Source organism: Erpetoichthys calabaricus, chromosome 1, assembly GCF_900747795.2.
Source record: "Erpetoichthys calabaricus chromosome 1, fErpCal1.3, whole genome shotgun sequence".
NCBI classification, from domain to species: Eukaryota; Metazoa; Chordata; class Cladistia; order Polypteriformes; family Polypteridae; genus Erpetoichthys; species Erpetoichthys calabaricus.
In genome coordinates, this window is record NC_041394.2 from 120,369,577 (window position 1) to 120,396,130 (window position 26,554).

Consider the following 26,554-nt stretch of genomic DNA (forward strand, 5'->3'; position numbering starts at 1 on the left):
GAGCCTGCGACCTGGATAATGGACTATCTGTTGGGCAGACGAAAGTTTGTGAGATTCAAGAATGTGTTTCTGATACGGATGTGAGCAACCACAAGCAACAGTACTGTTTCCTTTTCTCTTCACTCTGTACACCTCTGGCAACAAGTATAACACCAGGACATGTCACTTGCAGAAATTCTTAGACTATTCTGCACTTATGGGGTGTATTGATAAAGGAGATGAGACAGAGTGTAGGGGTCAGGTGGAAAAGTTTGTTTCTTGGTGCAAAGAAAATTATATGCATCTTAACATAAACAAAACCAAGGACCTTTATGTCCGGTCTCTATTCAAGTTTTGCATGTAGAGGTGGTCCACTCCTACAAGTGCTTGGGGGTCCACATTAATGACAGGTTGGACTGGTCTCAGAACACGGAGGAACTATATAAGAAAGGGCAGAGAAGACTCTTTAGGGGTGACTCTTTAACGTGGGAGTTGATGTCTTTCACATTTTCTATAACTACGCTGTGGCCTGGGCGATTTTCTACACTGTGGTGTGCTCGGCTGGTAACATCATTTCAAAAGAGGCCCACTGAATCAAAAAGCTTATTAAAAAGACAAGATCAGTTATAGGATGCACTTTTGACCCCCTGGAGGTAGTAGTAAAGGACAGAATTAAAACAAAACTGAGTGCCATTAGAGACAGTGCTGCACATCCTCTCTCTGACACACTAACACTGAAAACTTTCAGCTAACAAATTATTCAACAGAAATGTTTCAAGAAACTTTACCAGGGCTCCTTTGTAAAACACCACTATGTTTGCATAGTGCCTTACTGTGACTGTGAGCTCTTCTTTCTTTTTCATTTTCTTGCTTTACAATCATTCTAGTGTGTGTTCAGACTAAAGTGTGTGTGTATGTTTATTTATTTATTTATCTACCTCTTTATGTATTTTTTTTAAAGAGTTAATGTAAAAAAAACAAATATTCCACTGAGGGCAAAACAAAAAAATAAAATAAAATAAAGTCATATCTTTTATGTGCTGCCACAAATTGTGGTCAGGTGCATCCTGTTTGCTTTACATCTGAGATACGTCTAAAACTTGATCGGAGCCCACAATTGACAAATTGAATTGATCGGATGTAGCTGGGAAAGACACACACCTGTCTATATAAGGTGTCCATAATTCACACTGCATGTCAAGGAAAAAACAAAGCCATGAAGTCCAAGAACTTAAGACCTTCATGATAAAACTGTCATGAAGCATAGATCTGGGCAAGGTTATAAAGCTTTGAGGGTTCCTAGGACCACAGTGGCCTTAATAATTATGAAATGGAAGAAGTCTAGAACCACCATCTGGCCAAAACTGACTAACTGGGCAAGAATGGCCTTCATCAGGAAAGTTTCTAAGAACCCAATGGTCATTCTAACAGAGATTTAAAAGTCCTTTGCTGAGACAAGAGAAGCTGTCAGAAAGAACGACCAACACAACACCACTCCATCCACCTGACATTTATTGTAAAGAGGCTAGACGGAAGCCACACTTGAAAAAAAAAATCCAAAAACCTAGAACTCCAAGCACAATGTCAAAGCAGCATCATGCTATAAGGATGCTTCTCAGCATCATGGACAGAAAGACTGGTCAGAACTGAGGGAAGGATGAATGCAGCCAAGTACAGAGAAGTCCCTCAAGACTGCAAGCAACCTCAAACAGGGGTCACAGTTTACCTTAACAATGACCCAGTGACAACACTGGTGTGGCTTCGGGACAAATCTCTGACTCATTGAGTGCCTCAGCCTAAGTACAGACTTAACCCACATACTTGTAGTACCTTCTGTGGATAGACCTGAAAATGTCAGTTTACAGATGTGTCCCATCCAGAGTTTGAGAGGATCTACCCGGAAGCATGGGATGAACTGCCCAAATCCAGGTGTGCAAAGCTTGTAGAGACTTACAAAAAGGATTCAAAACTGTAATTGCTATCAAAGTACTGAACTAAGAGTTTGAATACTTATATGAATGAGAGATTTCAGTTTATGATTTTTTAACAAATTTGCAAATCCTTCTGCAAACATATTTTCTGTTTAGCATTATGGGTTATTGAGTATACCACGATTAGTAAAATGGCAAATTAATCCATTTAAAATTAAATGTACAACACAATAAAGTGTGCAGGAAGTTTAGGGGTCTGGAAACTTTCTGAATCCACTGTATATATTTATATTTATTCATGACCCTAAATTGGAATGAGCAGGTCTGAGAATGACAGTTAGGTCCATAAATATTTGGACAGAGACAACTTTTTTCTAATTTTGGTTCTGTACATTACCACAATAAATTTTAAATGAAACAACTCAGATGCAGTTGAAGTGCAGACTTTCAGCTTTAATTCAGTGGGGTGAACAAAACATCCATCCATCCATTTTCCAACCCGTTGAATCCAAACACAGGGTCACGGGGGTCTGCTGGAGCCAATCCCAGCCAACACAGGGCACAAGGCAGGAAACAATCCTGGGCAGGGTGCCAACCCACCGCAGGACACACACAAACACACCCACACAGCAAGCACACACTAGGGCCAATTTAGAATCGCCAATCCACCTAACCTGCATGTCTTTGGACTGTGGGAGGAAACCGGAGCGCCCGGAGGAAACCCACGCAGACATGGGGAGAACATGCAAACTCCACGCAGGGAGGACCCGGGAATCGAACCCAGGTCCCCAGATCTCCCAACTGCGAGGCAGCAGCGCTACCCACTGTGCCACCGTGCCGCAAAACAATTGCATAAAAATGTGAAGCAACTAAGGCATTTTTTAACACAATCCCTTCATTTCAGGGGCTCAAAAGTAATTGGACAATTGACTCAAAGGCTATTTCATGGGCAGGTGTGGGCAAGTCCGTCATTATGTCATTACCAATTAAGCAGAGAAAAGGCCTGGAGTTGATTTGAGGTGTGGTGCTTGCATGTGGAAGATTTTGCTGTGAACAGACAACATGCGGTCAAAGGATCTCTCCATGCAGGTGAAAGAAGCCATCTTTAAGCTGTGAAAACAGAAAAAAACCCATCCATGAAATTGCTACAATATTACGAGTGGCAAAATCTACAGTTTAGTACATCCTTGTACTCCTCAGTTGTGGCAAGCGCCCTCTTCTACGCGGTGGTGTTCTGGGGATACAGTATTAAGAAGAAAGACGCCTCATGCCTGGACAAACTGGTGAGGAAGGCAAGCTCTATCGTTGGCATGGAGCTGAACAGTTTAACATCTGTGGCAGAGCGAAGGGCGCGCAACAGGCTCCTATCAATTATGAAGAATCCACTGCATCCACTAAATAGTATCATCTCCAGACAGAGGAGCAGCTTCAGCGACAGACTGCTGTCACTGTCCTGCTCCATTGACAGATTGAGAAGATCGTTCCTCCCCCAAACTATGCGACTCTTCAATTCCACCCGGGGTGGTAAATGTTAACATTTAACATTATACAAAGTTATTGTCTGTTTTTCACCTGCATTATTATTATTATCAATCTTTAATTTAATATTATTTATTGTATCAGTATGCTGCTGCTGGATAATGTGAATTTCCCATTGGGATTAATAAAGTATCTATCTATCTCTATCTATCTATCCTGAGAAAGAAAGCAAGCACTGGTGAACTCAGCAACGCAAAAAGACCTCGACGTCCAACAGTGGTGGATGATTGCAGAATCATTTCCATGGTGAAGAGAAACCCCTTCACAACAGCCAACCAAGTGAACAACGCTCTCCAGGGGCAGGCATATCGATATCCAAGTCTACCATAAAGAGAAGACTGCATGAAAGTAAATACAGAGGGTGCACTGCAAGGTGCAAGCCACTCATAAGCCTCAAGAATAGAAAGGCTAGATTGGACTTTGCTAAAGAACATCTAAAAAAGCCAGCACAGTTCTGGAAAAAACATTCTTTGGACAGATGAACCAAGATCAACCTCTACCAGAATGATGACAAGAAAAAAGTATGGAGAAGGCGTGGAACAGCTCATTATCCAAAGCATACCACATCATCTGTAAAACACGGTGGAGGCAGTGTGATGGCTTGGGCGTGCATGGCTGCTAGTGGCACTGGGACACTAGTGTTTATTGATGATGTGACACAGGACAGAAGAAGCCGAATGAATTCTGAGGTGTTCAGAGACATACTGCTTAAATCCAGCTAAATGCAGTCAAATTGATTGGGTGGCGTTTCATGATACAGATGGACAATGACCCAAAACATACAGCCAAAGCAACCCAGGAGTTTATTAAAGCAAAGAGGTGGAAAATTCTTGAATGACCAAGTCAGTCACCTGATCTTAACCCAATTGAGCATGCATTTCACTTGTTGAAGACTAAACTTCGGACAGAAAGGCCCACAAACAAACAGCAACTGAAAGCCGCTGCAGTAAAGGCCTGGCAGAGCATTAAAAAGGAGGAAACCCAGCATCTGGTGATGTCCATGAGTTCAAGACTTCAGGCTGTCATTGCCAGCAAAGGGTTTTCAACCAAGTATTTGAAATGAACATTTTATTTCTAGTTTTTTAATTTGTCCAATGACTTTTGAGCCCCTGAAATGAAGGGATTGTGTTAAAAAAATACTTTAGTTGCCTACATTTTTATGCAATCATTTTGTTCACCCCACTGAATTAAAGCTGAAAGTCTGCACTTCAACTGCATCGGAGTTGTTTCATTTAAAATTCATTGTGGTAATGTACAGAACCAAAATTAGAAAAAAGTTGTCTCTGTCCAAATATTTATGGACCTAACTGTATGTAAGTAGGTATTGGCACTAAAATAAAAAACAAAAGTGAAAAGCGGGAAAATAACTTTATTTTATTTGTACATTTTTAAACCTGTTTATTCGTGTTATAGACTTCCATGTTAGAACCTTTGGAAGACTTCAGATATAATTTAACCTCTCAATACAAATAGAAGAATGAAAAATTAACAATTCCTGATTGACATACTGGGACAACTAGGTTTTAGCTAACCAAAGTAGGCTGACTGACTGAATGGTCTCTCATTTGTCAAAATTTGTATTTTTTACATGTCTGTTTATTTGCAATGTATTACTTGCTAACTTTTTCGGTCATGATAGTTTCACAAACTTTCCTTGCACTTGTAAACTAACATTATATTAGATATAAGCAAAAATTGAGATACGATAATCTGACTACAGGGATGTACTTTTTATGTTACCTCTGGTAGCTAATATAAGACATGAAGATTGGTTAAAAGGTCTGCCCTCTTTTTTAAAGTATACCTCAGGCCAGTAAAGGACGTAAATCCAGGGCCACTTCTTCCATATAGCTGAACTAGGTGGTAGACTGTGGTGGGTGGGAGTGTTGCTATAAAAAAAAAACTTGAAGTCAATACTCCTTACTTGCCCCATCAAAAACTCCAAGGTGACAGCTCTTCAGTGTAGTAGATGTATTGCCTAAAAATTACCTAAAATACTCCATGTTTTGGGTCATAAATTTCCACGGTTGCCTAAGGCAGCAAAAAAGTTAGAGCCAACCCTGCATAAATCCCTTTTATTTTAAGTAGTTAGGAATTGGTAGGGAGCCAGGCAGTACGGTAGGGGTGTAGTCCTGCAAATAATAGGAGATAATTATTTTCAAATTTCCTCTCTAGACACAGTTACCAATGCACCGTTTCATTTTAGGATTATTTGTCTCTCATGGTGGTCTTAAGTCCAGCACTAGATATGCTCTGTAATGGAGGGCAAGCGGAGGCTGACATCCTGGCTGGGATGGTTCAAGGCTCCTTACCTGGCCCGGTGGCCTCGCCAGTAAACAAGCAAGAAGAGTCGCATAGCAAAGAGGTTGGAACATGGTAGGGGATATGCAGGCATCCCGGAAGGGCACGATCAAGGGTCCTTGCACAATCTATATCATGGAGGTCCAACTTGGTTGGACTATTTACACCCCCTACACACCAGATGTCAGTATCCCTGGGTGACATGTCCCATGTGGACACCTGCAGGGCTTGATGAATGAAAGTATGCATCACAATATTCTTCGTATTCAAAAAGTATTGCAAAGTATTTAACATTAACTGTGAATGACTGGTAGGCAAATTGAATGTTTAAAACTATTTGGTGAATTTCAGTGTTAAGAGAGAATCATTATGATGTTGCTTGTTAAGAAATGAAGAGTTCTAATTCAAATTATTATTTTTTTCAGAGATATATATCATTATGACTCTTATGTTAGGTGATTGTATAATGAAGGTACTCTAGAGTGGGAACATGTTAACACATGCAAGTAAGAATTTCACTTAGTTTGTACACATTTAAATAAGGAATATACACTGTAATCCTACAATCCAATATAGATGAATGAAATAATCTTTTTACAGATTTGAGCCCCACTGGGGATTTTGGTTGTAATTTATAAGGTATAATAATAGATATTTGAAAACCTATACAGGGGGTCCTCGGGTTACAACATCTCGACATACGACGTTTCGAGTTTACAACACTCACTCCCATAAAAACTTTAAAAAAATTGAGACATGAGAAGGAATAAAGGTAAGGATTTTTTTTTACACTCATTTTTTCTGTTACTACAGTACAGTGTACAGTATAGTATATTTATGTCCTTTTCTTTTTTCTGTGGCTTACTTGTGTTTTTATGTTCTAGATTATGATTTTGCAAATGTGTTAGGATAGGTAAGTGACTTAGGCTAGGGTGTGTTTCGACTTACACCAAAATTCGGGTTACATCACTGTCGTAGGAATGGAACTGTGTTGTGACTATAGAAAAAGCAGAAAGGAGTTGGACTTGCACTCTATGTCAATAAAAGATGGTGCAACTCTGGACATGTAAACGTTAAAATCTCCAGTTGCTGCAGGGACATCGAACTGTTGGCCGTAAGTCTGCATCCCTGTTACTTGCCCAGAGAGTTTGGACACGTCATTGTTTTTATTGTTTACATCCCTCCTCGGGCGGACGTGGAGATATCGGGTGACATCATCCATTCCGCAGTTGCTAAACTACAAACGCAGCACCCTGAGGCACTTCTGCTAATCGCTGGAGACTTCAACCATGTAACGCTGGACAAAACATTACCTGCCTTCTTCCAGTATGTGGATTGTAACACCCGGGGAAATAGGATTATTGATCTACTGTATGCAAATGTTAAAGACGCATACAGCGCCTCCCCGCTTCCTGTGCTTAGGAAAGTAGATCATAACCTGATTCAGCTTCAGCCTCACTATAAACCTAGAGTGAGGGAGCTACCTACAACCACATGCTCATTCAGGAAGTGGTCCCCTGAGGCAGAGCAGGCTCTGAGAGACTGCTTTGAAACTATGGACTGGGATATCCTGCAGGGATCTTATAGTGAGCACATTGAGGAGGTTGTTGACTGCACTACTGACTACCTCAACTTCTGTATGGACATTGTAGTTCCGGTAAGAATAGTACGCTGTTATGCTAACAACAAGCCATGGATTACAAGTGACATCAAGGGCCTTTTGAACCAGAAGAAAAGGGCTTTTAAAGGTGGTGATCAGCATGAGCTTAAGTGCGTGCAGAAGGAACTCCGAGTCCAGCTCAGGGCGGCGAAGGAGCAGTACAGGAGAAAGCTGGAGCAGAAGCTGCAGAATAACAGCATGAAGGAAGTGTGGGATGGGATGAAGATCATCACTGGCTGCAGCTCGAAGCGGGGTGCCACCATCAAGAGAGATGTGGAGAGAGCAAACCAGATGAACAACTTTTTTAACAGGTTTGACCACCCTAACCCACTCTCACCTCGGAGTACTGCACCCTTCACCCATCCTTCTGCTGATACCAGCATAGTAGAGAGTTTACCCCAACACACAATTACAGCAACCCAGGTAAGCAGAGAGCTGAGGAGACTTTGTGCCAGCAAAGCAGCGGGTCCAGATGGAGTATCACCACAACTGCTGAAGGTCTGTGCATTGGATCTGGTGAGTCCTCTACAGCGCATCTTCAACCTGGGCCTGGAACAGAGGAGAGTCCCGAGGCTTAGGAAAACATTTTGCATCACCCCAGTCCCAAAGGTATCACATCCTAGTGAGCTGAATGACTTCCGGCCTGTCGCTCTGACGTCACATGTGATGAAGACCATGTAGCGGCTCCTGCTTCAACACCTGAGGCCACAGGTCCGTCACGTCCTCGACCCTCTGCAGTTCACATACCAAGAGAAGGTGGGAGCAGAGGATACCATCATCAGAGGCAGTGGTGCTGTAAGAATTATGTTTCTGGACTTCTCTAGCGCCTTCAACACTATTCAACCTCTGCTCCTTAGGGACAAGCTGACAGAGATGGGAGTAGATTCATACCTGGTAGCATGGATCGTGGACTATCTTAAAGACAGACCTCAGTATGTGCATCTCAGGAACTGCAGGTCTGACATTGTGGTCAGCAACACAGGAGTGCCGCAGGGGACTGTACTTTCTCCGGTCCTGTTCAGCCTATATACATCGGACTTCCAATACAACTTGGAGTCCTGCCACGTGCAAAAGTTCACTGACGACACTGCTATCGTGGGCTGCATCAGGAATGGGCAGGAGGAGGAGTATAGGAACCTAATCAAGGACTTTGTTAAATGGTACGACTCAAACCACCTACATCTGAACACCAGCAAAACCAAGGAGCTGGTGGTGGATTTTAGGAGGTCCAGGCCCCTCATGGACCCCGTGATCATCAGAGGTGACTGTGTGCAGAGGGTGCAGACCTATAAATACCTGGGAGTGCAGCTGGATAATAAGTTGGACTGGACTGCCAATACTGATGCTCTGTGTAAGAAAGGACACAGCCGACTATACTTCCTTAGAAGGCTGGCATCCTTCAACATCTGCAATAAGATGCTACAGATGTTCTATCAGACGGTTGTGGCGAGCGCCCTCTTCTATGTGGTGGTGTGCTGGGGAGGCAGCATAAAGAAGAGGGACGCCTCATGCCTGGACAAACTGGTGAGGAAGGCAGGCTTTATTGTAGGCATGGAGCTGGACAGTTTGACATCTGTGGCAGAGTGACGGGCACTGAGCAGGCTCTTGTCAATCATGGAGAATCCACTGCATCCACTGAACAGTATCATCTCCAGACAGAGGAGCAGTTTCAGCGACAGATTGCTGTCACTTTCCTGCTCCACTGACAGACTGAGGAGATTGTTCCTCCCCCACACTATGCGACTCTTCAATACCACCTTAGGGGTAAACGTTTATATTATTCAAAGTTATTGTCTGTCTGTACACCTGCATTGTTATCCCTCTTTAATTTAATATTTTCTTTATCAGTATGATGCTGCTGGAGTATGTGAATTTCCCCTTGGGATTAATAAAGTATTATCTATCTATCTATCTATCTATCTATCTATCTATCTATCTATCTATCTATCTATCTATCTATCTATCTATCTATCTAATAAGGTGTTATTTACTCTTCTTTTTTTCCTTTCCTTTTGTTAATTTGTTCCTTTCTTCACCTCCACTCCAGGTGAGCTTTGTCTCACTCCACTCCTAATTCTGACTCACCTGGCTGAAGTATTTCCAGTACATCATTTGTATACTTTGGAAGCACTTCTCTGTCAGACAGATGAGAGCAAGGAAGCTCAGTTACAACTCCCCACTACCCAAGAGTTCCCTCCAGCGGCAACAAGGCTGCCCTCTCCAACTACAATTGGCAAAGGAGAGAATTAAAACAAAACTGACACACTAACACTGAATACTTTTCGCCAACGAATTATTCAGCAGAAATGTGTCAAGAAATGCTACTGTGTCTCCTATATACCAACAGTAAAACACCTGCATAATGCCTCACTGTTACTGGGACTGCCAAGTCAGTTTTCTTCCTTTTTAGTCATTATGTTGTGTGCACAGACTATAGTTTGTGTGTATATGTATATTTATTTATCTATTTATGTGTTTATTTACTTAAAGAGCTTCTGTAAAAAACCAGCTTTCTCCGTGGGGACAAATAAAGCTCTGTCTATCTGCTTACCTAGCAGATGAATACTGGCAGAATGAATGTTGCTGTAGCTATTGGGACATACTGTCTCTCTTTTTCTCTCCTGTTTAGTCGAGGTGTTGTCAGTGAGCTGACTGTTTACTTGTCTAGGTGCGGCAGCATGTGTAGGGTACAGTGTTTGTGGGGTACTCCGTGCCAGGGGGATATCTCAGGGAAGCAAAAACTCTTGGCAGAGTCCAAGAAATGCTTTCTCACAGACGATAATAACAATAATAAAAAACCAAGAATGTATAATAAAAAGAAAAAGTGAGCAACGTAACAGAATAATATTGATAAAAATAATAATAAAATAATTATAATAATAAGTAGAAACATATATGTAATGTATATGAAAACTAATATTTCATAGGCAGGTTGGGCAATGAATGCAAGGCGTAGTGAATACACAGACCTTAGTGCTTCATCAAAGATTGATTGAACTTCACTGCTGTTTAGAGTCAGTATGGACCAGAATTCATAGGGAACATTTCTGTATCCTTGTTAAATTCATAGGTCAAAGAATTTGGACAGTTTAGGAGAGAATTAGAGAGTTCTATGTGGTATCAGATTGGTGTAACTAATAGATAGATAGATAGATAGATAGATAGATAGATAGATAGATAGATAGATAGATAGATAGATACTTTATTAATCCCAAGGGGAAATTCACAATAAAATAATAAAGTGGCCACTAACTGTACTGTATGTTCTTATTAGATCAAATAAGCATGAAGGCATTTCTTTAATCCATCCATCCACTATCCAACCTGCTATATCCTAACACAGGGTCACGGGGGTCTGCTGGAGCCAATCCCAGCCAACACAGGGCGCAAGGCAGGAACAAATCCTAGGCAGGATGCCACCCCACCGCATATTTCTTTTATACATTTTATAAATAATTTTACAATATGCTGTTTTTGGAAGAGCTTCTTACTTATTAACATATGCCTCTTGTCCTTCATTTTCTGTGTTATTAGTGCCGAGGAGGACCAATGCATTATGAACTTTCAAGCTGGCTGCAGATTGAAACTCTCAGAAAACATGATACTGGGATATATCACTGTGTGGCTTCAAACAAATTTGGTAGAGTGATGGCTTCAGCTAATCTCACTGTAGTGGATGAAGGTAAATGCTGCTGAATGTCAAAACATCAAGACATTCAAATGTTCATTGACTATGCTGTGGTAGGTGCCATCTGCTTGAAAGAATCTACTGTACTATGTTTCTTTCTTTCTTGATCTATTGAATAAAGTAGGGATTTCAAGCAGATTTCTAAGTGCAGGTCTCTTTTGAAGGTGTCTGTTAAGTGTGGGCCAAATTTTTAACAATTTTTTAGAGTTGTATGGGAAACAGAAACCATACAATTGTTAAAAATGGAAGAAAACCTGTAGTCACACTGTTATTTCTAAGTATAGCCCTCCATGACTTGGCATCTTTATGCTTTATGCAGTGACTCCATATTATCAGCTGGCAATTTTGCTGTGACTAATGCATCAGTTACTGACATGAGAGCACAGGTTTGACTTGCACATGTTAATTTTTCACCCATCACAAATATAAATATCTGAAACATATATAAATAATGTCTCAGGAGAAAATAATTTGTTTTGTGACAAGTCAGTGTAAGATACTGATAAAAAATAATGTCTCCAACTGCAGGTCCTTTGTTGAATTTTTTCCTATTTCATGCTTATATCCTCTTCCGTCATATATTCTGATTTCATACTAAAATGGGCCAAAGTTGCCATCAAAAGCCTATTTCTTTCAACAAAGGCCAAACTTCATTCCAAAGGCACAAATGCTGCTGTGCAAATCCGTTATTAGTTGATCGTGACCTTGCATCACTGCACCAAGTAAATTCATTTTAAACAGGCTTAGGTTGCTGATGTCCTCCCACCATTTTAAAAAAAACAGCTTCAGTATGGTTTGTGGTTTTTATGGTTCCTGCTAAAATTAGTTATGACTTAGCTGCTTTTGCAGAATACTTTTTGTATTTTTTACATGGTGCAACATTTCCTGATGTAAAACAGAATGCTAAGTTTAGAATTCTAATTCTACTATGGCCTGAATTTCACCTCAGTGATTGTTTTGTGGGCAACAACTGATGTTGTCCCATTAGTAATCAAGATGACAACACATGTCTGTCTGCCTCTAGCCTGTCTAAGGTCCCAAAAATGTCATCTATCATGGTCATTTCCTTCATCGGAATTAATTCAGCAAACCTCTTTGTTACAGTTACAGCCTTGTCTGCTCCTCAATTAAACATGAGATTGAAGAACTCATGAAAGATTGAACATCAGTTGACTGTCAAGATTACTTGAGAATTTGTCAGTTACCTCTGTGACTATATTTCTAACCAACTAATGTTGGCAAAATTCTGTCACTTATCTAGACAAATCAGCCTGCATACACATTGGCTTTTCAGTGAAAAAATGCAAATTTGGGTTGTTCTCTTTGAAAATGTGGCATTCTAGATGCAGCTTACGTTTTTGTGAAGTGACACATTGTCAGATTTTTTTTCCCTTCATAAACATATACAGTACAAGCAGCAGCATTACTAATATCTTGCAGGAGAGCATAGATATATTGAGTGAACAAAATAGAAGTTGTAAAGTCTTATTTTTGTCATATATTGGAATTTCATAAAAAAAAACACATGAACTCTCTCAAAAACACATGAAACAAACGTGTGTGTGTGTTAAACCAAATCAGGATTTTTCACATTCTTTTCTTTATTTATTAGTTTCATTCATTTTTATTTATTCTTCCTATTTTGTATATGACTCAATGTATAGTATTTTTGTTATGCCCTGTAAACACATACAAAAAACAAGATACAAAACTGTTGATTTGATATATGTGAGCACACTGCCTGCAGCCACTACAGCACAGTCTCATTTTTACTTCTCATGATGAAGAGCAAGGCCCCTCTCCTTTGTGATAAGCTGCCTGGACACAGACAGACGGACACCGTATTAAAGTCCACCACACGTTTATTATACATAATGAATAAAGTAAAGTGCACAAACCCAGTGCCGAAGCACCAATCACCCCTTCAAGTCCTGGCCACAACACAATTCCTTTCTCAGTCTTTTGGTCCACCTCCACTCCTCTCCAACACGCTTCCTCTTCTTCCTCCCGACTCTTGCTCCTGACTGGAGGGAGGCGGCCCCTTTTATAGGCCCCGGATGGGCTCCAGGTGCATCCTCAGGGCTTCCGTAGCCACACCCCTGTGTGGCGGAAGCTCCCATGGTGAAGCCGGAAGTCCACCGGGTGCCCTCAAGTCTCTTCCCCCCAGCACTTCCCGGTGTGGCGGAAGTACTGAGGGCCAACACTCCCAAGGCATTGGGGCGCCCCCCTGGCGGTGACCACGGGCCCCTACAGGGTTGAGCTTCCAAGCTCCGTACCCGTGGTCCCCAAAGCCACCAGGGAGGACGCCCCCTCATGTCCTGGAGGAGGCACAAGCCCTCCTCCACTCCTCCTGGGCGTCCCGGCCGGGCATGGATGCCCGCCGGGCACCACACCTTCTTGGGTCAACAACTGCTGCACTTTTTATTGATGTATTAGTGGGTTAAGACAGGTTGTGGTTAAATGTCTTCCTCATTGACAGTGAATTCCAGACTGTACAGGAAACAGATATATTCCCACCCTGTGTTCACTTTATTTTTGACCCCATAAAGGCAACCAAGTTTCCACACATGACTGTCTATTGAGAAAAGTTGCATAAATCTTTTCAAACAGCAGTTATTCAGAAATCTTGGATGTTTTGGGGATTGTATGGTGAAATCTGTTGACTGCTAAATGATTTCAAACTCTAGGCCTGTTAGGTGGGGTTTTGTATGGCTTTATGATTACTTTCTAAATATGTGACAGCATGAATACTGAGGCACAGCTATCATGTACCTTAAAGAGAATGAGGCGTCTTAGATGAGCAATAATAAAGTTCTCCAAAGGTTAAGACTCTTAACATCTCACATTTCATTTAAAAGATGGCGTGTTTCTGCTAAATTCACACATCTAGACATGGATTACTCAATACTGGCTGCTCAAAAAGTCCTTTTGACATATATCGTCAAACACGGCATGATGCAATAGATGAAAGAATAAAAATTACAAAAATTTGCCAATCTGTAATGTACACCAGGATTCTACCACTCAGTACAGTGTATGAAAATGGTAAAATATACTTATAAATATGTAAGTATAACTTGCTAATGCAGAACATTTAGAGTTTCCCTCTTCTTTTTATTTTTGCTCACATTCATGCTGTTTAAGTTTAGTGTTAGGTTTTTGCTAATTTGCGTTGTCAGTATTTAGACAAATAAAGTGTCAGTTAACTAGACAGCATAATCTTCCAATTTAAAACTTAACAAAATAACAAACTGTATGCTTTGGTTTTAAACAACTAATCAGTGAAGACAACACATTAATAATCCTACTTTTTCTATTTAAAATAATACACACATACAGTATATCTCATTAAATAAATAGTAATGCAGACATCAATAAAAATTGTCCCAGTAGCTTCCAGAGGTATTAAACATATTAATCAATCTAGTAAATAATATAGAATTAATGTTAACAGAACAAACATGACTAACATAAAATATGGCAGTGAAAGAGTAGAAAACAAAAACTTCATTTAATTTCTGTTCCTGTAGACAATAAACATCATGGGGTTCAGGGTCTGAAGTAGCCAAACGTTGAATCTCATGAAACTGGGCCCACTTGCATCTCTACACTCTTAGTAGCATACAGCATTGTATTGCATATGTTGGAGTCCTTCATTCTTGGATAAATTTTGTTCATTTTGTTTTAGCCCCCTGGGACTTTTAGGAAAGTTTGCAACATGTTATGGATATATATTGTTGATTATTTTATATGTCACATTTCTTTTCCTTTGACCTGCAGTACAATTTAAATGAAAGTTAATATATCTCTAATTGGTAGACAATGTTGTAAACTGTGCTTTGAGATTTTTCAGTTAAGAAACACAGAAGTTTCAAAGTAAGGTAATTCTACTCACTAATCATGGCGTTGAACAGTGCCAGAGTGATGCTGATTAAAACATGCAAGTAAGAATTTCACTGTATGCATGTCAAAAGTGGCCCCATTAATGGTAATATAAAAGTCTGATATTGTGTCTGCTGCTGCTGATGGAATGTTTTTCCCAGCTATTCTCTCTGCTTGGTTTGGGTAGCAGTGACATATTATTAGGAACACCTGTACACCTGCTTATCCATGCAATTATCCAATCAGCCAATCATGTAGCAAGAACGCATCACATAAAATCATGCTGATACAAGTCATAGGCTTAATTTAACTTTCACATCAACTACCTGAATGAGGGGAAAACGTGATCTCAACAAATTCAACTGTGGTTTGATTGTTGGTGCCAGATGGGTGGGTTTGAGTGTTTCTGTAACTGCTGAATGGTAAGAAAAACAAAAATCATCCAGTGACCAGCTGTTCTTTGAACAGTAATGCCTTATTGAAGAGAGAGGTCAGAGGAAGATGGAAAGACTGGTTTGAGCTTACAGAAAAGCTATGTTAACTCAGATAACCACTCTGTACAGCTCTGGTGAGCAGAAAAGCTTCTCAGAATGCAGCACACATCAAACTTTGAGGTGGATGGGCTCAAACAGCAAAAGACCCCTACTGGTTTCACTGCTGTTAGGCAAGAATAGAAAGCTGAAGTTGCTGGGGGCACACACTCACCAAAACTGGACAGCTAAAGACGGAAAATGAAATGTAGCCTGGGCTGATGAATCTTGATTTCTGCTGAGGCACGCAGATTTGGTACTAACAGCATGAATCTATGCACAAACCTGCCTTGAGTCAACTGTCCAGGCTGGTGATGGTGTAGTACCAGTGTGGGGAATGTTTTTGTGACATATTTTATGCCCTTGATACCCATCAATCATCGGGAGCAGCTGAAAGAAGAAGAAGAAGAAGATACCCATCAATCATCACTTGAATGCCATGGCCTATTTGAGCATTGCTGCTGACCACGTCCATCCCTTCATGGTAACAACTGACTTATCTTCCTTCTAATGACTACTTCCATCATGATAATGCAGCATGTCACTTTGATGGTGCAGATTGGCCCCACTCTCCCAAAAACAAAATAGGAGCCCCTTGAACCCACAACCGTCGATAGTCAATAACCGAATACTGGACCATGGCAAGTGAGAACATACATCAACTGTAATGGATGGGTGTAAAATTGCAAGTGCTTTTACTTCATGAATGCTTTTAAAAAGCAATCCAAAGAAAATAGTAAAACAGTACATCATCCCATAATAAATAAGTAATCCAATAAATTGAAGTTCGAAAACAAAGGTAAAACAAAGTCAGGATTTACTTCTTTCTTTAAAATCTCCAGACACGAGGCATCCATACTGCATCTCTCTCTCTCTCATCCTTCTGCCTATCAATGCCCTGCCTGTTTTACCCTGCTTTACCTCCATCCTCTCATTTCTCTTTTCTTTTCTCCTTCAGCCCAGCACATCTCTCTTTAGTGTCTCACTGACTCACCACTCAGTGTTCTAAAGTCAGGAATGATGTCAGTAACTACAGTTCGTTCCAAACATGGCTTAGCCATGACTGCCTCCATTGGTGTGTCTGCCATGACTTCCCAAAGTGCCTTTTCCCGTCTTCATCACACAAACAATTGGCGCTTGACAAATCCCTAGGGAGACCTTCAGTCATCCCCTGCTACCCCATAACTATTTAGCAGGGTGCTGATTCACCCTAAGAACACCAATCACTTTTTCCTTTTTGGAGACCCTGACCGCTTTGCCTCCACTCCTCCATATGGGCTAACCAAGCAAAGCCTTCACCTGCTCTTTCAGGTTTTCTCTCTTTGTCCACTGGTTCTTTTAGTTCCCTTTGTTCTTTTTTCTCCTCCCAGCTCTCGCCCATCTTCCCCTTATATACCTCTAACGCAGACCACTTGAAGCCAATGAAGCAATCAAGAGAGACCACGCCCTTATGTGCAGGTCTCGATCACTCCACCACTCCCATGCAGCACACTGAAGGAGATCAAGCTGGAGACTTATTTATTTATTTATTAATCTAAATCACCACTTGTTGCTTAGCCACAGACACATGATGCCACAGGCAAAAAGCAAACGTCTCAAGCTGGTTTCATGTTCATGTTCAATCCAACACCTTTGGCATGTGGTAGAATGGGAGATTTGCAGCACGACTGTGTAACTGACAAATCTGCAGAAAATGTGTAATGCAATCATGTCCACATGGACCAGAATCTCAAAGGAATGGTTCCAACATCTCATGGAATCCATGCCACTAAGAACTGAGGTCATTTTGAGAGCAAAAGGAGGCCCTACCCAGCATTAGTATAGTGTTTCTAAGGATTAGCTCAGAGTGTAAATTACCACAGCAGGATACAAAGAACAAAAAGACAACCGGACAAGGGGAATTGCATCTGGAATTGATTGACACACAAGTGAAAAATGCCAAATTAAAGCTTAGACAGATTGGTCATAGTAGTTGCTTATTTAATCATTGTAGTTTATCATAGCATGTTACGCTGCATTTCTTCTTTTACTTACTGGGCTTAATTTATTTCTTGACACTTCTTAATTACTTATCTTTATTTTAGGACAAACAAAATTAAAAGCATTTATCATTTCTCTTTTTTAGATTTTTCGCCTGTTCAAGAACTGCAACCTGAAAGCGCAGAAGATGACGAGGATTATTATTAAAGAATATCAAACAATATTCATGCAAATTATAATTCAGCCAACACGTGGAATCTTTCCTATATGTCTGACGGTTTGAGGCCATTTCTAATTTAAAGAGTTATCTTTATTTGAGCCACCTCAGGTTGTTTTCCTAGCCGAACAAAGTAGGATAAAACGATTTTTCCCTGTTTATGTTGCCCTAATTGTTTTGTTTGCGCTCAGTTTTTTTGTCATCCAGTACAGACTTTCTTAGCTTTTGAATCAAACTGTGCTTTTCATTGATGCTGTCCAGGCTTGGATGAGTCAGAAAATGAGATGCATTGTAAGAGAAGCCAGGAGAGGGTGTGAGAGAGCTGTTTTAATGAAGGTAATGTCTACCTGTGTTCACATATAATCTTTAGTTAAATCCATTAAAATACAAAACTGTGATCAATTTATTTATCTACAGAGAATAAATCAGTAAATACATACATATATACATACTGTACACAGATAAAGAAATAAATAAAAAAGCAGGAAATGAAGCTCTTTGTGTCCATTAAGTGCTTTCTATAGTGTAAAGAAAGTCTGCAAACTATTACTAACAGAACAATCATTCATCCCCTGAAGTGACAAGCCAGTCCTTTGAAGAAGTAAAAGGAAAGTAGTCCACGGTTGCTTTTGCTCTTCATGCTTTTGAAAGATTCCCAAAATAGCTCATGTCGGAGTTTATTTTATTTTTTATTTTTTTTTTTTTTTAGCAAAGTCTTTTTAATGCTTCACTATTTCTTTTTTGGAAGAGAATGGGATTACTTTGCTTATTGTCAGCAGAGACCCTAAGAAACATGTAGAAATATTTTCTCTCTGAAACACTTTGGACCACACAGTTATAATATTCTTATTTTTTTTTCTTTTTGTGTTTTTTGAAAGACATACTGGAATACAACCACTGTGTTTTTTTTTTCTCTAAAGAACCTAAATTGAAAGTGGGCAAGAGTGAGGCCAGAGAGAAGAGCCTTACATCCACCTTAAAAAACAAATGGAAGAAAATGATGGAGGAAATGTTTGCTGGCAATTATGTGAAATGGATCTTTTTTATTTCATGGTCACTGTCCTCCTAAAAATAGGGACATTATATTTTTCAGAATCTCTTCTCTTATTTTTATACCACAGCCAATATTTAAATAGAGTTAGGGCTAGACAATTTATTGTATGTACTCAGTAATTCATGTCAAGTAGGCTGGACTGTCCTTTTAAATGAAAGAGCATATGTTTATTATTATTCATTTATTTATTTTTACTTAATTCAAGCACTGCTGCCTTGCGGTAAAGAGACTGGGGTTTGCATCCCTGGTCCTCCTTGTGTGCTGTTTGCATCATCTCCACATGTCTGTGTGGGTTTCCTCCTGGTGCTGGAGTTTCCTCCCACTGTCCAAAGACATGCTGGTTAGTTGGCCCTAGTGTGTGTTTGATGTGTGTGTGTACGTGTGTGACTGTATGTGTTTGCCCTGCGATGAACTGGCACCCTGTCCATCATTTGTCCCTGCCTTGTGCCATATGCAAGCTAAAGCAAAAAATGACTGACTGACTGACTAAATTAAAGTCAAAACATTGTTAACATAAAAACTACCTGGCTTTTCATCATTATGTATGCATGTAATGGCTAAAGTGGAATCATAAAATGTCTGGCAATTTTGCAGTGTCTGATCTGTATTAAGGACGTGATCTTATAGAAATGCAGCAGACCACCAGAAGTACAGAGAGCAGTGTAGAAATGAAGTGACGCAAATGAACATTGCATCACTCTAGACATGTTAGTTTGTTAGTAAAAATGAAGCAGAAAAAAAATATTTGTTTACTGTTATCTATGTCTCATTTTCATAACCAGAATTTAAAAATGGAATAAATGGTTGTGCAGTGGTAGTGCTGCTGCCATGCTATCATGTTTCAGCCAGCATTTTCCTTCACACTTGTGTTTCTTGTTTGTTTTATTTAATTGTATGCCATTATTATTCATTTGTATTAATGTTTATTTTATTTATTATGTACATTTTTCTAGGTGTGTGTTGGTAAAGAGAATGACCTAGGTGATGTCCCATTTGCTTTGTGAGTGGTTCCCCAAGTGGCTGGACCACATGCCAATCACCGGCAGGAACAGCCCTCCACCCTATTTATGGGAGGGCCTTCTATAGTTCCTGGTGGTTCATTTCGACTACCACTAGGGAGTGGAGAGTTTTCTTATGTTACTGTGCTTGCTCTGTTGCCTTTCATGAATACTGAATTTTTTGAACTTGTGCTGTGTTTTCAACTACGATTTTGGATTCTGTATTGGGACTTTGTCCACTGTATATTGCCTAGTGTGTGTTTGGTGTGTGGGTATGTATTTGCTGTGTTCACCTTGGGAAGGAGTGGTGCCCTGTCCAGGGTTTGTTCCTGCCTTGTGCCCTGTGCTAGCTAGGATAGGCTCCAGCATTTCCGCAACCCTGGTCTGGAACAAGAGGGTTAGAAAACGACTGACTGACCGTGCATGACGGAATGTTTTTAATTTTGGAATCAGCAGAAAAAGTGAAGTGATAGAAAGCAAGCAAAAATCATAAGTGCGTATGAATCTAATAAACTAAGATAGAAAGACAAAAATTCATTGCAAAAGATGGGAGCGAGTAAATGAAAAGCCAGAAAAATGCATGTACTGTATCTGGGCCAAAAAGAGAGTTCAAATCATAGTCAGAGACAGAAAAGATTACAAAACCAATGACTCTTTGAAATGAACAAACAGAGTGCTACATCTTTTTACTGAACCCAAACCTGGACACCCAAAAAGTCCAAGCGGCTGACCTTTATACCTCTTAACCTGTGATGTGACCACTAAAGTCCTACAAAATGGTGCTGCAAGATAATGCAAAAAATAACTAACATAAGAAAAGATGTGTTGTGAAAAAGTAAAAGTGACCTTTGGATTCCAGGGCTTGAAAAAGCTCCAAAGTGGCATAAATTAGTTTTAACTCTCCAGAAATCATTAAGAAAAAAAAAACTAAAAATTCATAACAAGTAGTACTGGTTACAATGAAGGAAACATCCCTGGATAGAGTGACGATGTATCGTGGAGCTCACTCATTGTATAAACCCACACTAATTCTTACAAAGATCGAATTCAATTTGACAATTCACATTTCTGATGTCTCAGTATCTGTAAGTAAGTTTATCAGTATCCGTTTGCTCCTACAGAACTGCAGGGTCTACAAAAGTGCCCAATTTGTGAATTCTGACCACAGACTTGTTGTTGCTACTCTGAAGATCCAGCTTAGGTTCAGTAGGCTATCACCTACTAGAAGAATGAGGCTGGACCTGGCCAGACTCCAAGACCAGGCTGTATCTATTGAGTTTACATGCAGTTTGTATGAGGAACTTACAGACGTAAGTGCAACTGCTGCTCCTAATGTGATGTGGGACAAGACCCTGAAAGTTGCTGAGGGTTGTGTTGGTGTTACCGGTGTTCCCAGAAGGAGGTGTTTCATCTCACAGGGCACCCTGGATGTCATTGAGAGAAGTTGCAGTGCACAGCTTGATGGCAACTCCAGTATGTACCGGGAAATGAGTAGGACGGCTGTGAGGGCTCCGAGGGCAGATAAGGAGGCATTTGTTAGAGGAATCTGTGAGTAAGTGACACACCATCTGTGGACTAGTGACTAACATCCTGCTTACAGAAGAATTGAAGCATTACACACATCTGAATCTTTTCCTCTGGGAGTCACAGTCATGGCAGGTGATGGAACAGCTGGCTACTTTGAGCAGCTGTTCAACCCTGATCCTCCGGCTACGATGTTGGACATCTCTGGGTCCACAGTTCTTGAGGCTGATCCTCAAATTAGCTGTGGACCACCCAGTCTCAAAGAGATTGTATTTATGGTGAACCAGCTGAGGGTAGGGAAGGCTGCAGGGATCTGTAGTATCTCCAAGCTGGTGGTAAGGCTGTCCTCCTGGCATTGCAAGCAATCTTTGCTTCCATTTGGGAGACAGGTATCATCCCAACTGACTGGAAAACATGACTTGTCATCCCTATCTGGAAAGGGAAGGGTGATCACCTGGATTGCAACAACTACAGGGGGATAACACTGCCCAGGTATAGTCCTTGCCAGGGTCGTCCTGAATAGGATCTATGATCACTTGCTCATGTACCAGCAAACAAAGCAGTCTGATTTTACGCCTGAGAAGTCTACCTTTGATTGGATCTTGGCACTGAGAGTTCTCATGGATCACAAATGCGAATATTGGCAGTTTCTTTGCAGCCTTTGTCGATTTTCATAAAGTGTTTGACTTAGTTGATTGAGATGCCCTTTGGGACATCCAGAGACTTCGCGGGATCCTCCGAAAGTTGCTGGATATCATGGCCGGCCTATACACTGGTACTGTGAGTGCTGGGCAGGGTGAAGGCAGAACCTCTGCCTTTTTCCCCAGTTGATTCTGGGGTTCGTCAGGGGTGTCTTCTTGCTTCTGCTCTGTTCATTGCTTGCATGGACAGGGTGTTGGGCAGAGTTGGTGTTGGGCAGAATTGTGGAGTCCAGGGGCTGTGTGTCATTTGTTGATGAAGAAAGATTCACTGATCTTGACTTTGTGTAGTCAATGGAGGGCCTGATCAAGGCTCTCAGGAGACTTAATGAGGAGTCTGAGTGCCTGGACTTACAAGTGTCCTGGATAAAAACCAAGATCCATGCCTTTAATGACCTCTTAGGCATAGCCATCAGCAGTGTGTCTGTCTGTGGAGAGAATGTCGACCTCATCAAGAGGTTTACTTACTTTGGCAATGACATTCATTTCTCTGGTGACTCTTCCTATGAAATCAGTAGATGGAATGGAAGAGCTTAGGGGGTCATAAGGTCGCTGGAAAGGGATGTGTGGCACACCCAATATCTTTACAAATGGACGAAGGTCCAAGACTTTAGAGTCCTGCTGCTTCCTGTTTTGCTATGTGGTTGCGAGACATGGACACTATCCAGTGACCTGAGACGAAGACTGGATTCCTTCAGTAATATGTCTCTTCAGAGAATCCTTTGGTATTGCTAGTTTGACTTTGTGTCGAGTGAGCTGTTGCTCACGGAGTCCCAAATGAGGCACATTACCTGCATTGTGAGGAAGCGTCAGTTAGCACTACCGCCATTTGGTAGTGATTATCCCTGGCTGATCCGGCTCACAGAATTCTCATTGTTGAAGATCCAAGTGGCTAGATCTGGCCAAGGGGCCGCCCATGTAACACCTGGCTGCAGCAGATAGATGGTCATTTCTGGGTGGTGGGACTGGACTGCGTGTCTCCCTGGGGGGGTTGCCAACCAGGATCTTGAGTTGTTTTATCATGTGGTGGATGCAGCAACGCACTGTGCCAGTGCATGCTCCCCAACCTGAACCTGACCTTTCCTGAATATCTGTAAGGTACTACCTCATATAGGGTTCCATTATCACATATTTCTTCAAAATGAGTAAAGGATGGAGGCTGAGGCTGATATCAAACATATTTTGTTTTAGCTGCAGCACAGATTGTATCCTTGACTGATTTGTGTATTATTCACTTTCATTCAATTCACAAAATCAATAAAAGAAAATAAATTGAATTGTCAGTTAACTGAACACATGTGTCCTTACAAGGACAACTCAGGTACCCTGAGGAACACCACAAAGACATCAAGAAAATATTCATATGCCACAGAGATGTTGATCAGATGCCAAGTTTCATTCCTGGACATTAGATCTGTGATTCACCACTGCTAATCACTGCAGCACAATGTTGCTCCCATTTTAGATAAGTATCTTTTTATATGATACAGGTGTGTCAGAAGAAAAAGGCAAGAAAAAAATGCCAGAAGAAAATCCTAGCAGTTCAGCTGAGTCACAGAACAGATAAGCTCATTGACATGAATTGACATGGTGAAAAGATATACATTAAGGTCAAAAGCAAAAGAGCGAGACACAGGCATCAAACCTAGAAACAAAAATATAAATGGAAGGTCAAAGTTTTACCCAAAAAATGTATTATCTAAGGATACAGAATCAAAGAAAATCACGCAAATATTTAAGGAGTTATCCATAATATTAGAGGGTTAGGAAACCCCTGGCACTAACCTTTTATACCACCACAGAGATGATGTCACAGGTCACGCACTTCCAGGTCATTTCCTTAGTGACATTATGGCAAATGGAAAAACTTATGTAGAAATAAGACATGAACATATTTTAACTAATTAAAATTTTAAATAATAAAAAAAAAACTCTTAATCACCATTAGCTTTAAGATGCTTCAAAACCTACGATAACAGTGAAAAAGACCAGAAAAAAAATACAACGGTAATATAGCAAAAAAATGGACTCATTCATAACAGTTACTTGCATGTTACTTTAGCCTGGTGAAATTACAATGTGCCTCTTGATAATAATAATTTTTTGCAGGGTTAGCATTATTTATGACACACAGTTTGCTAAATAACTTAGGCTGACAACTTCACTGGCCTGCCCAGAAGAGACTCATTTTAAGCCAACTCCTACCAGCATGCTTTGGCCTATGTAGGCCGAAAATGGGGACGTGCTTTCAAAAGTTCAAAAAATATACTCAAAGTCCCAAAATATATCAAAGTGACTAACAAAGAAGAGAAAACCATACAACACTGGTTTATAGAGACAATCCAAAACAAGGAATCTTTATATAAAAAAGGAATTAGTAACAAAAAGAGAAAAGCTAGGAAAAAAAGGAAAGATAAGGCAAAATGATTTGTTTTAAAGGCAATCAAAAGCAAACAAGTTCCAAGAGCAGAATCCAATAAACATTAGTATAAAAATGTAAGAAAAGAGAACAATTAGGAATATAACAATGCTAACAGTAAACACCAATACAACCTCAACAGTCCCACAGCTCAATTGCTCTTTCTATTAAACATATAAAGCCAGAAGAAAAACTCAGCAGAAGTGATGTAAGGGTGGGCCCATCTCTTGGTCTTTCACCCACAAAGTACAGAAAATGGTAGCTCATTTAAAAAGACAATTCACAATTATAAAATAAACATAAAACATTTAACTTAGAAACATGAAGAATAATGATAACATTGATAATGATAACAATAACTTTGCATTCATCAAGTTTTTTAAAGGGGACAATGGGAGCCCATAGCTTAACTCAAACGTGTACAATCTGTGACTTAGGACAACATATCCAGAACATTGCTTCTATTGGTTTGCTTTTCCTTGAAGCACTAATAATTTATTGGTGTTCAATACTTTTTTCAAAATCTGCCTTTTAATTGTACAGTCATAAATGTAGAAAACAGGTCAATATAACCATTAACAGAAACCTACAGTATCTCTATATTAATATCTCTGTATGTTTGTCCCACACTGTTTCTTTTCCCAGATTCCATTTAAATTGTACTATAGGAATCAAATGAATAGTTAATCATTTACCTGCAGATAATATGCACGAGTGTCACAATGTGGTGCTATCCTGAACCAAACAATTCTATATGACCAAAATATACAAAAATACTAAATACAGGGTGAGTCAAAATTATGTTAACATTTGAAAGGTGGAAACAATTTATTCAAAAAACAAACTTCATAGGGGCAGCACGGTGGCGCAGTGGTAGCGCTGCTGCCTCGCAGTAAGGAGATCTGGGTTTGCTTCCTGGGTCCTCCCTGCGTGGAGTTTGCATGTTCTTCCCGGTTTCCTCCCACAGTCCAAAGACATGCAGGTTAGGTGTACTGGCGATCCTAAATTGTCCCTAGTGTATGCTTGGTGTGTGTGCCCTGTGGTGGGCTGGCGCCCTGCCTGAGATTTGTTTCTGCCGTGCGCCCTGTGCTGGCTGGGATTGGCTCCAGCAGACCCCCGTGACCCTGTGTTAGGATGTAGCAGGTTGGGAAATGACTGACTGACTGACATACTTCATATGTGCAAGATGATTCACAGGGATGTCTCAATCTGTTCGCCATCATGTTCAAAACACAAAAAAGAACAAGCAACAGTACTATTTAAAGGCCGTACGCACATTTCGCGAGTAATAGATGAAACCACAGTCCGTATTCTGTCGTTCAGGTCATTGATGTTATGAAATTTCTTCTGCTGTACATGCGTTCCTTCACCATACCCCATAACCAGAAATCACAGGGTGTCAAATCAGGGGAGTGTGGAGGCTATGGCAATGGTCCACCATGACCTATCCATCGACCTAGAAAGGTGTGGTCGAGATAAAAATAATCCATTAGTGTTAATCTAATTTTGGATCACCCTGTAAATATATTGGCATAGTACAGAACAGTTTTTTCCCATAAATGACTTAGAATGAGTCCATTGATTTTTAGAGCTAAAACAGAAGAGATAACTTCTAATCATTTGCCTGCTTTTGATACCAGCTACAGTGGTGTGAAAAACTATTTGCCCCCTTCCTGATTTCTTATTCTTTTGCATGTTTGTCACACAAAATGTTTCTGATCATCAAACACATTCAACCATTAGTCAAACATAACACAAGTAAACACAAAATGCAGTTTGTAAATGGTGGTTTTTATTATTTAGGGAGAAAAAAAAATCCAAACCTACATGGCCCTGTGTGAAAAAGTAATTGCCCCCTGAACCTAATAACTGGTTGGGCCACCCTTAGCAGCAATAACTGCAATCAAGCGTTTGCGATAACTTGCAATGAGTCTTTTACAGCGCTCTGGAGGAATTTTGGCCCACTCATCTTTGCAAAATTGTTGTAATTCAGCTTTATTTGAGGGTTTTCTAGCATGAACCGCCTTTTTAAGGTCATGCCATAGCATCTCAATTGGATTCAGGTCAGGACTTTGACTAGGCCACTCCAAAGTCTTCATTTTGTTTTTCTTCAGCCATTCAGAGGTGGATTTGCTGGTGTGTTTTGGGTCATTG

General features: G+C 40.4%; 1 protein-coding gene across 1 annotated transcript in view; it reads left to right on the top strand.

Annotated features, from left to right (window-relative positions):
* LOC114649362 (kazal-type serine protease inhibitor domain-containing protein 1-like) overlaps positions 1 to 17,715 on the top strand; it is a 59,649-nt gene extending 41,934 nt beyond the window's left edge. The window contains exons 3-4 of the mRNA XM_028798891.2: positions 10,945 to 11,092; positions 17,636 to 17,715. Of these exons, the coding sequence (XP_028654724.1) occupies positions 10,945 to 11,092; positions 17,636 to 17,697 (210 nt within the window). The 3' untranslated portion in view covers positions 17,698 to 17,715. The remainder of the gene's footprint in view (positions 1 to 10,944; positions 11,093 to 17,635) is intronic.
* Positions 17,716 to 26,554: the final 8,839 nt, after the last annotated feature.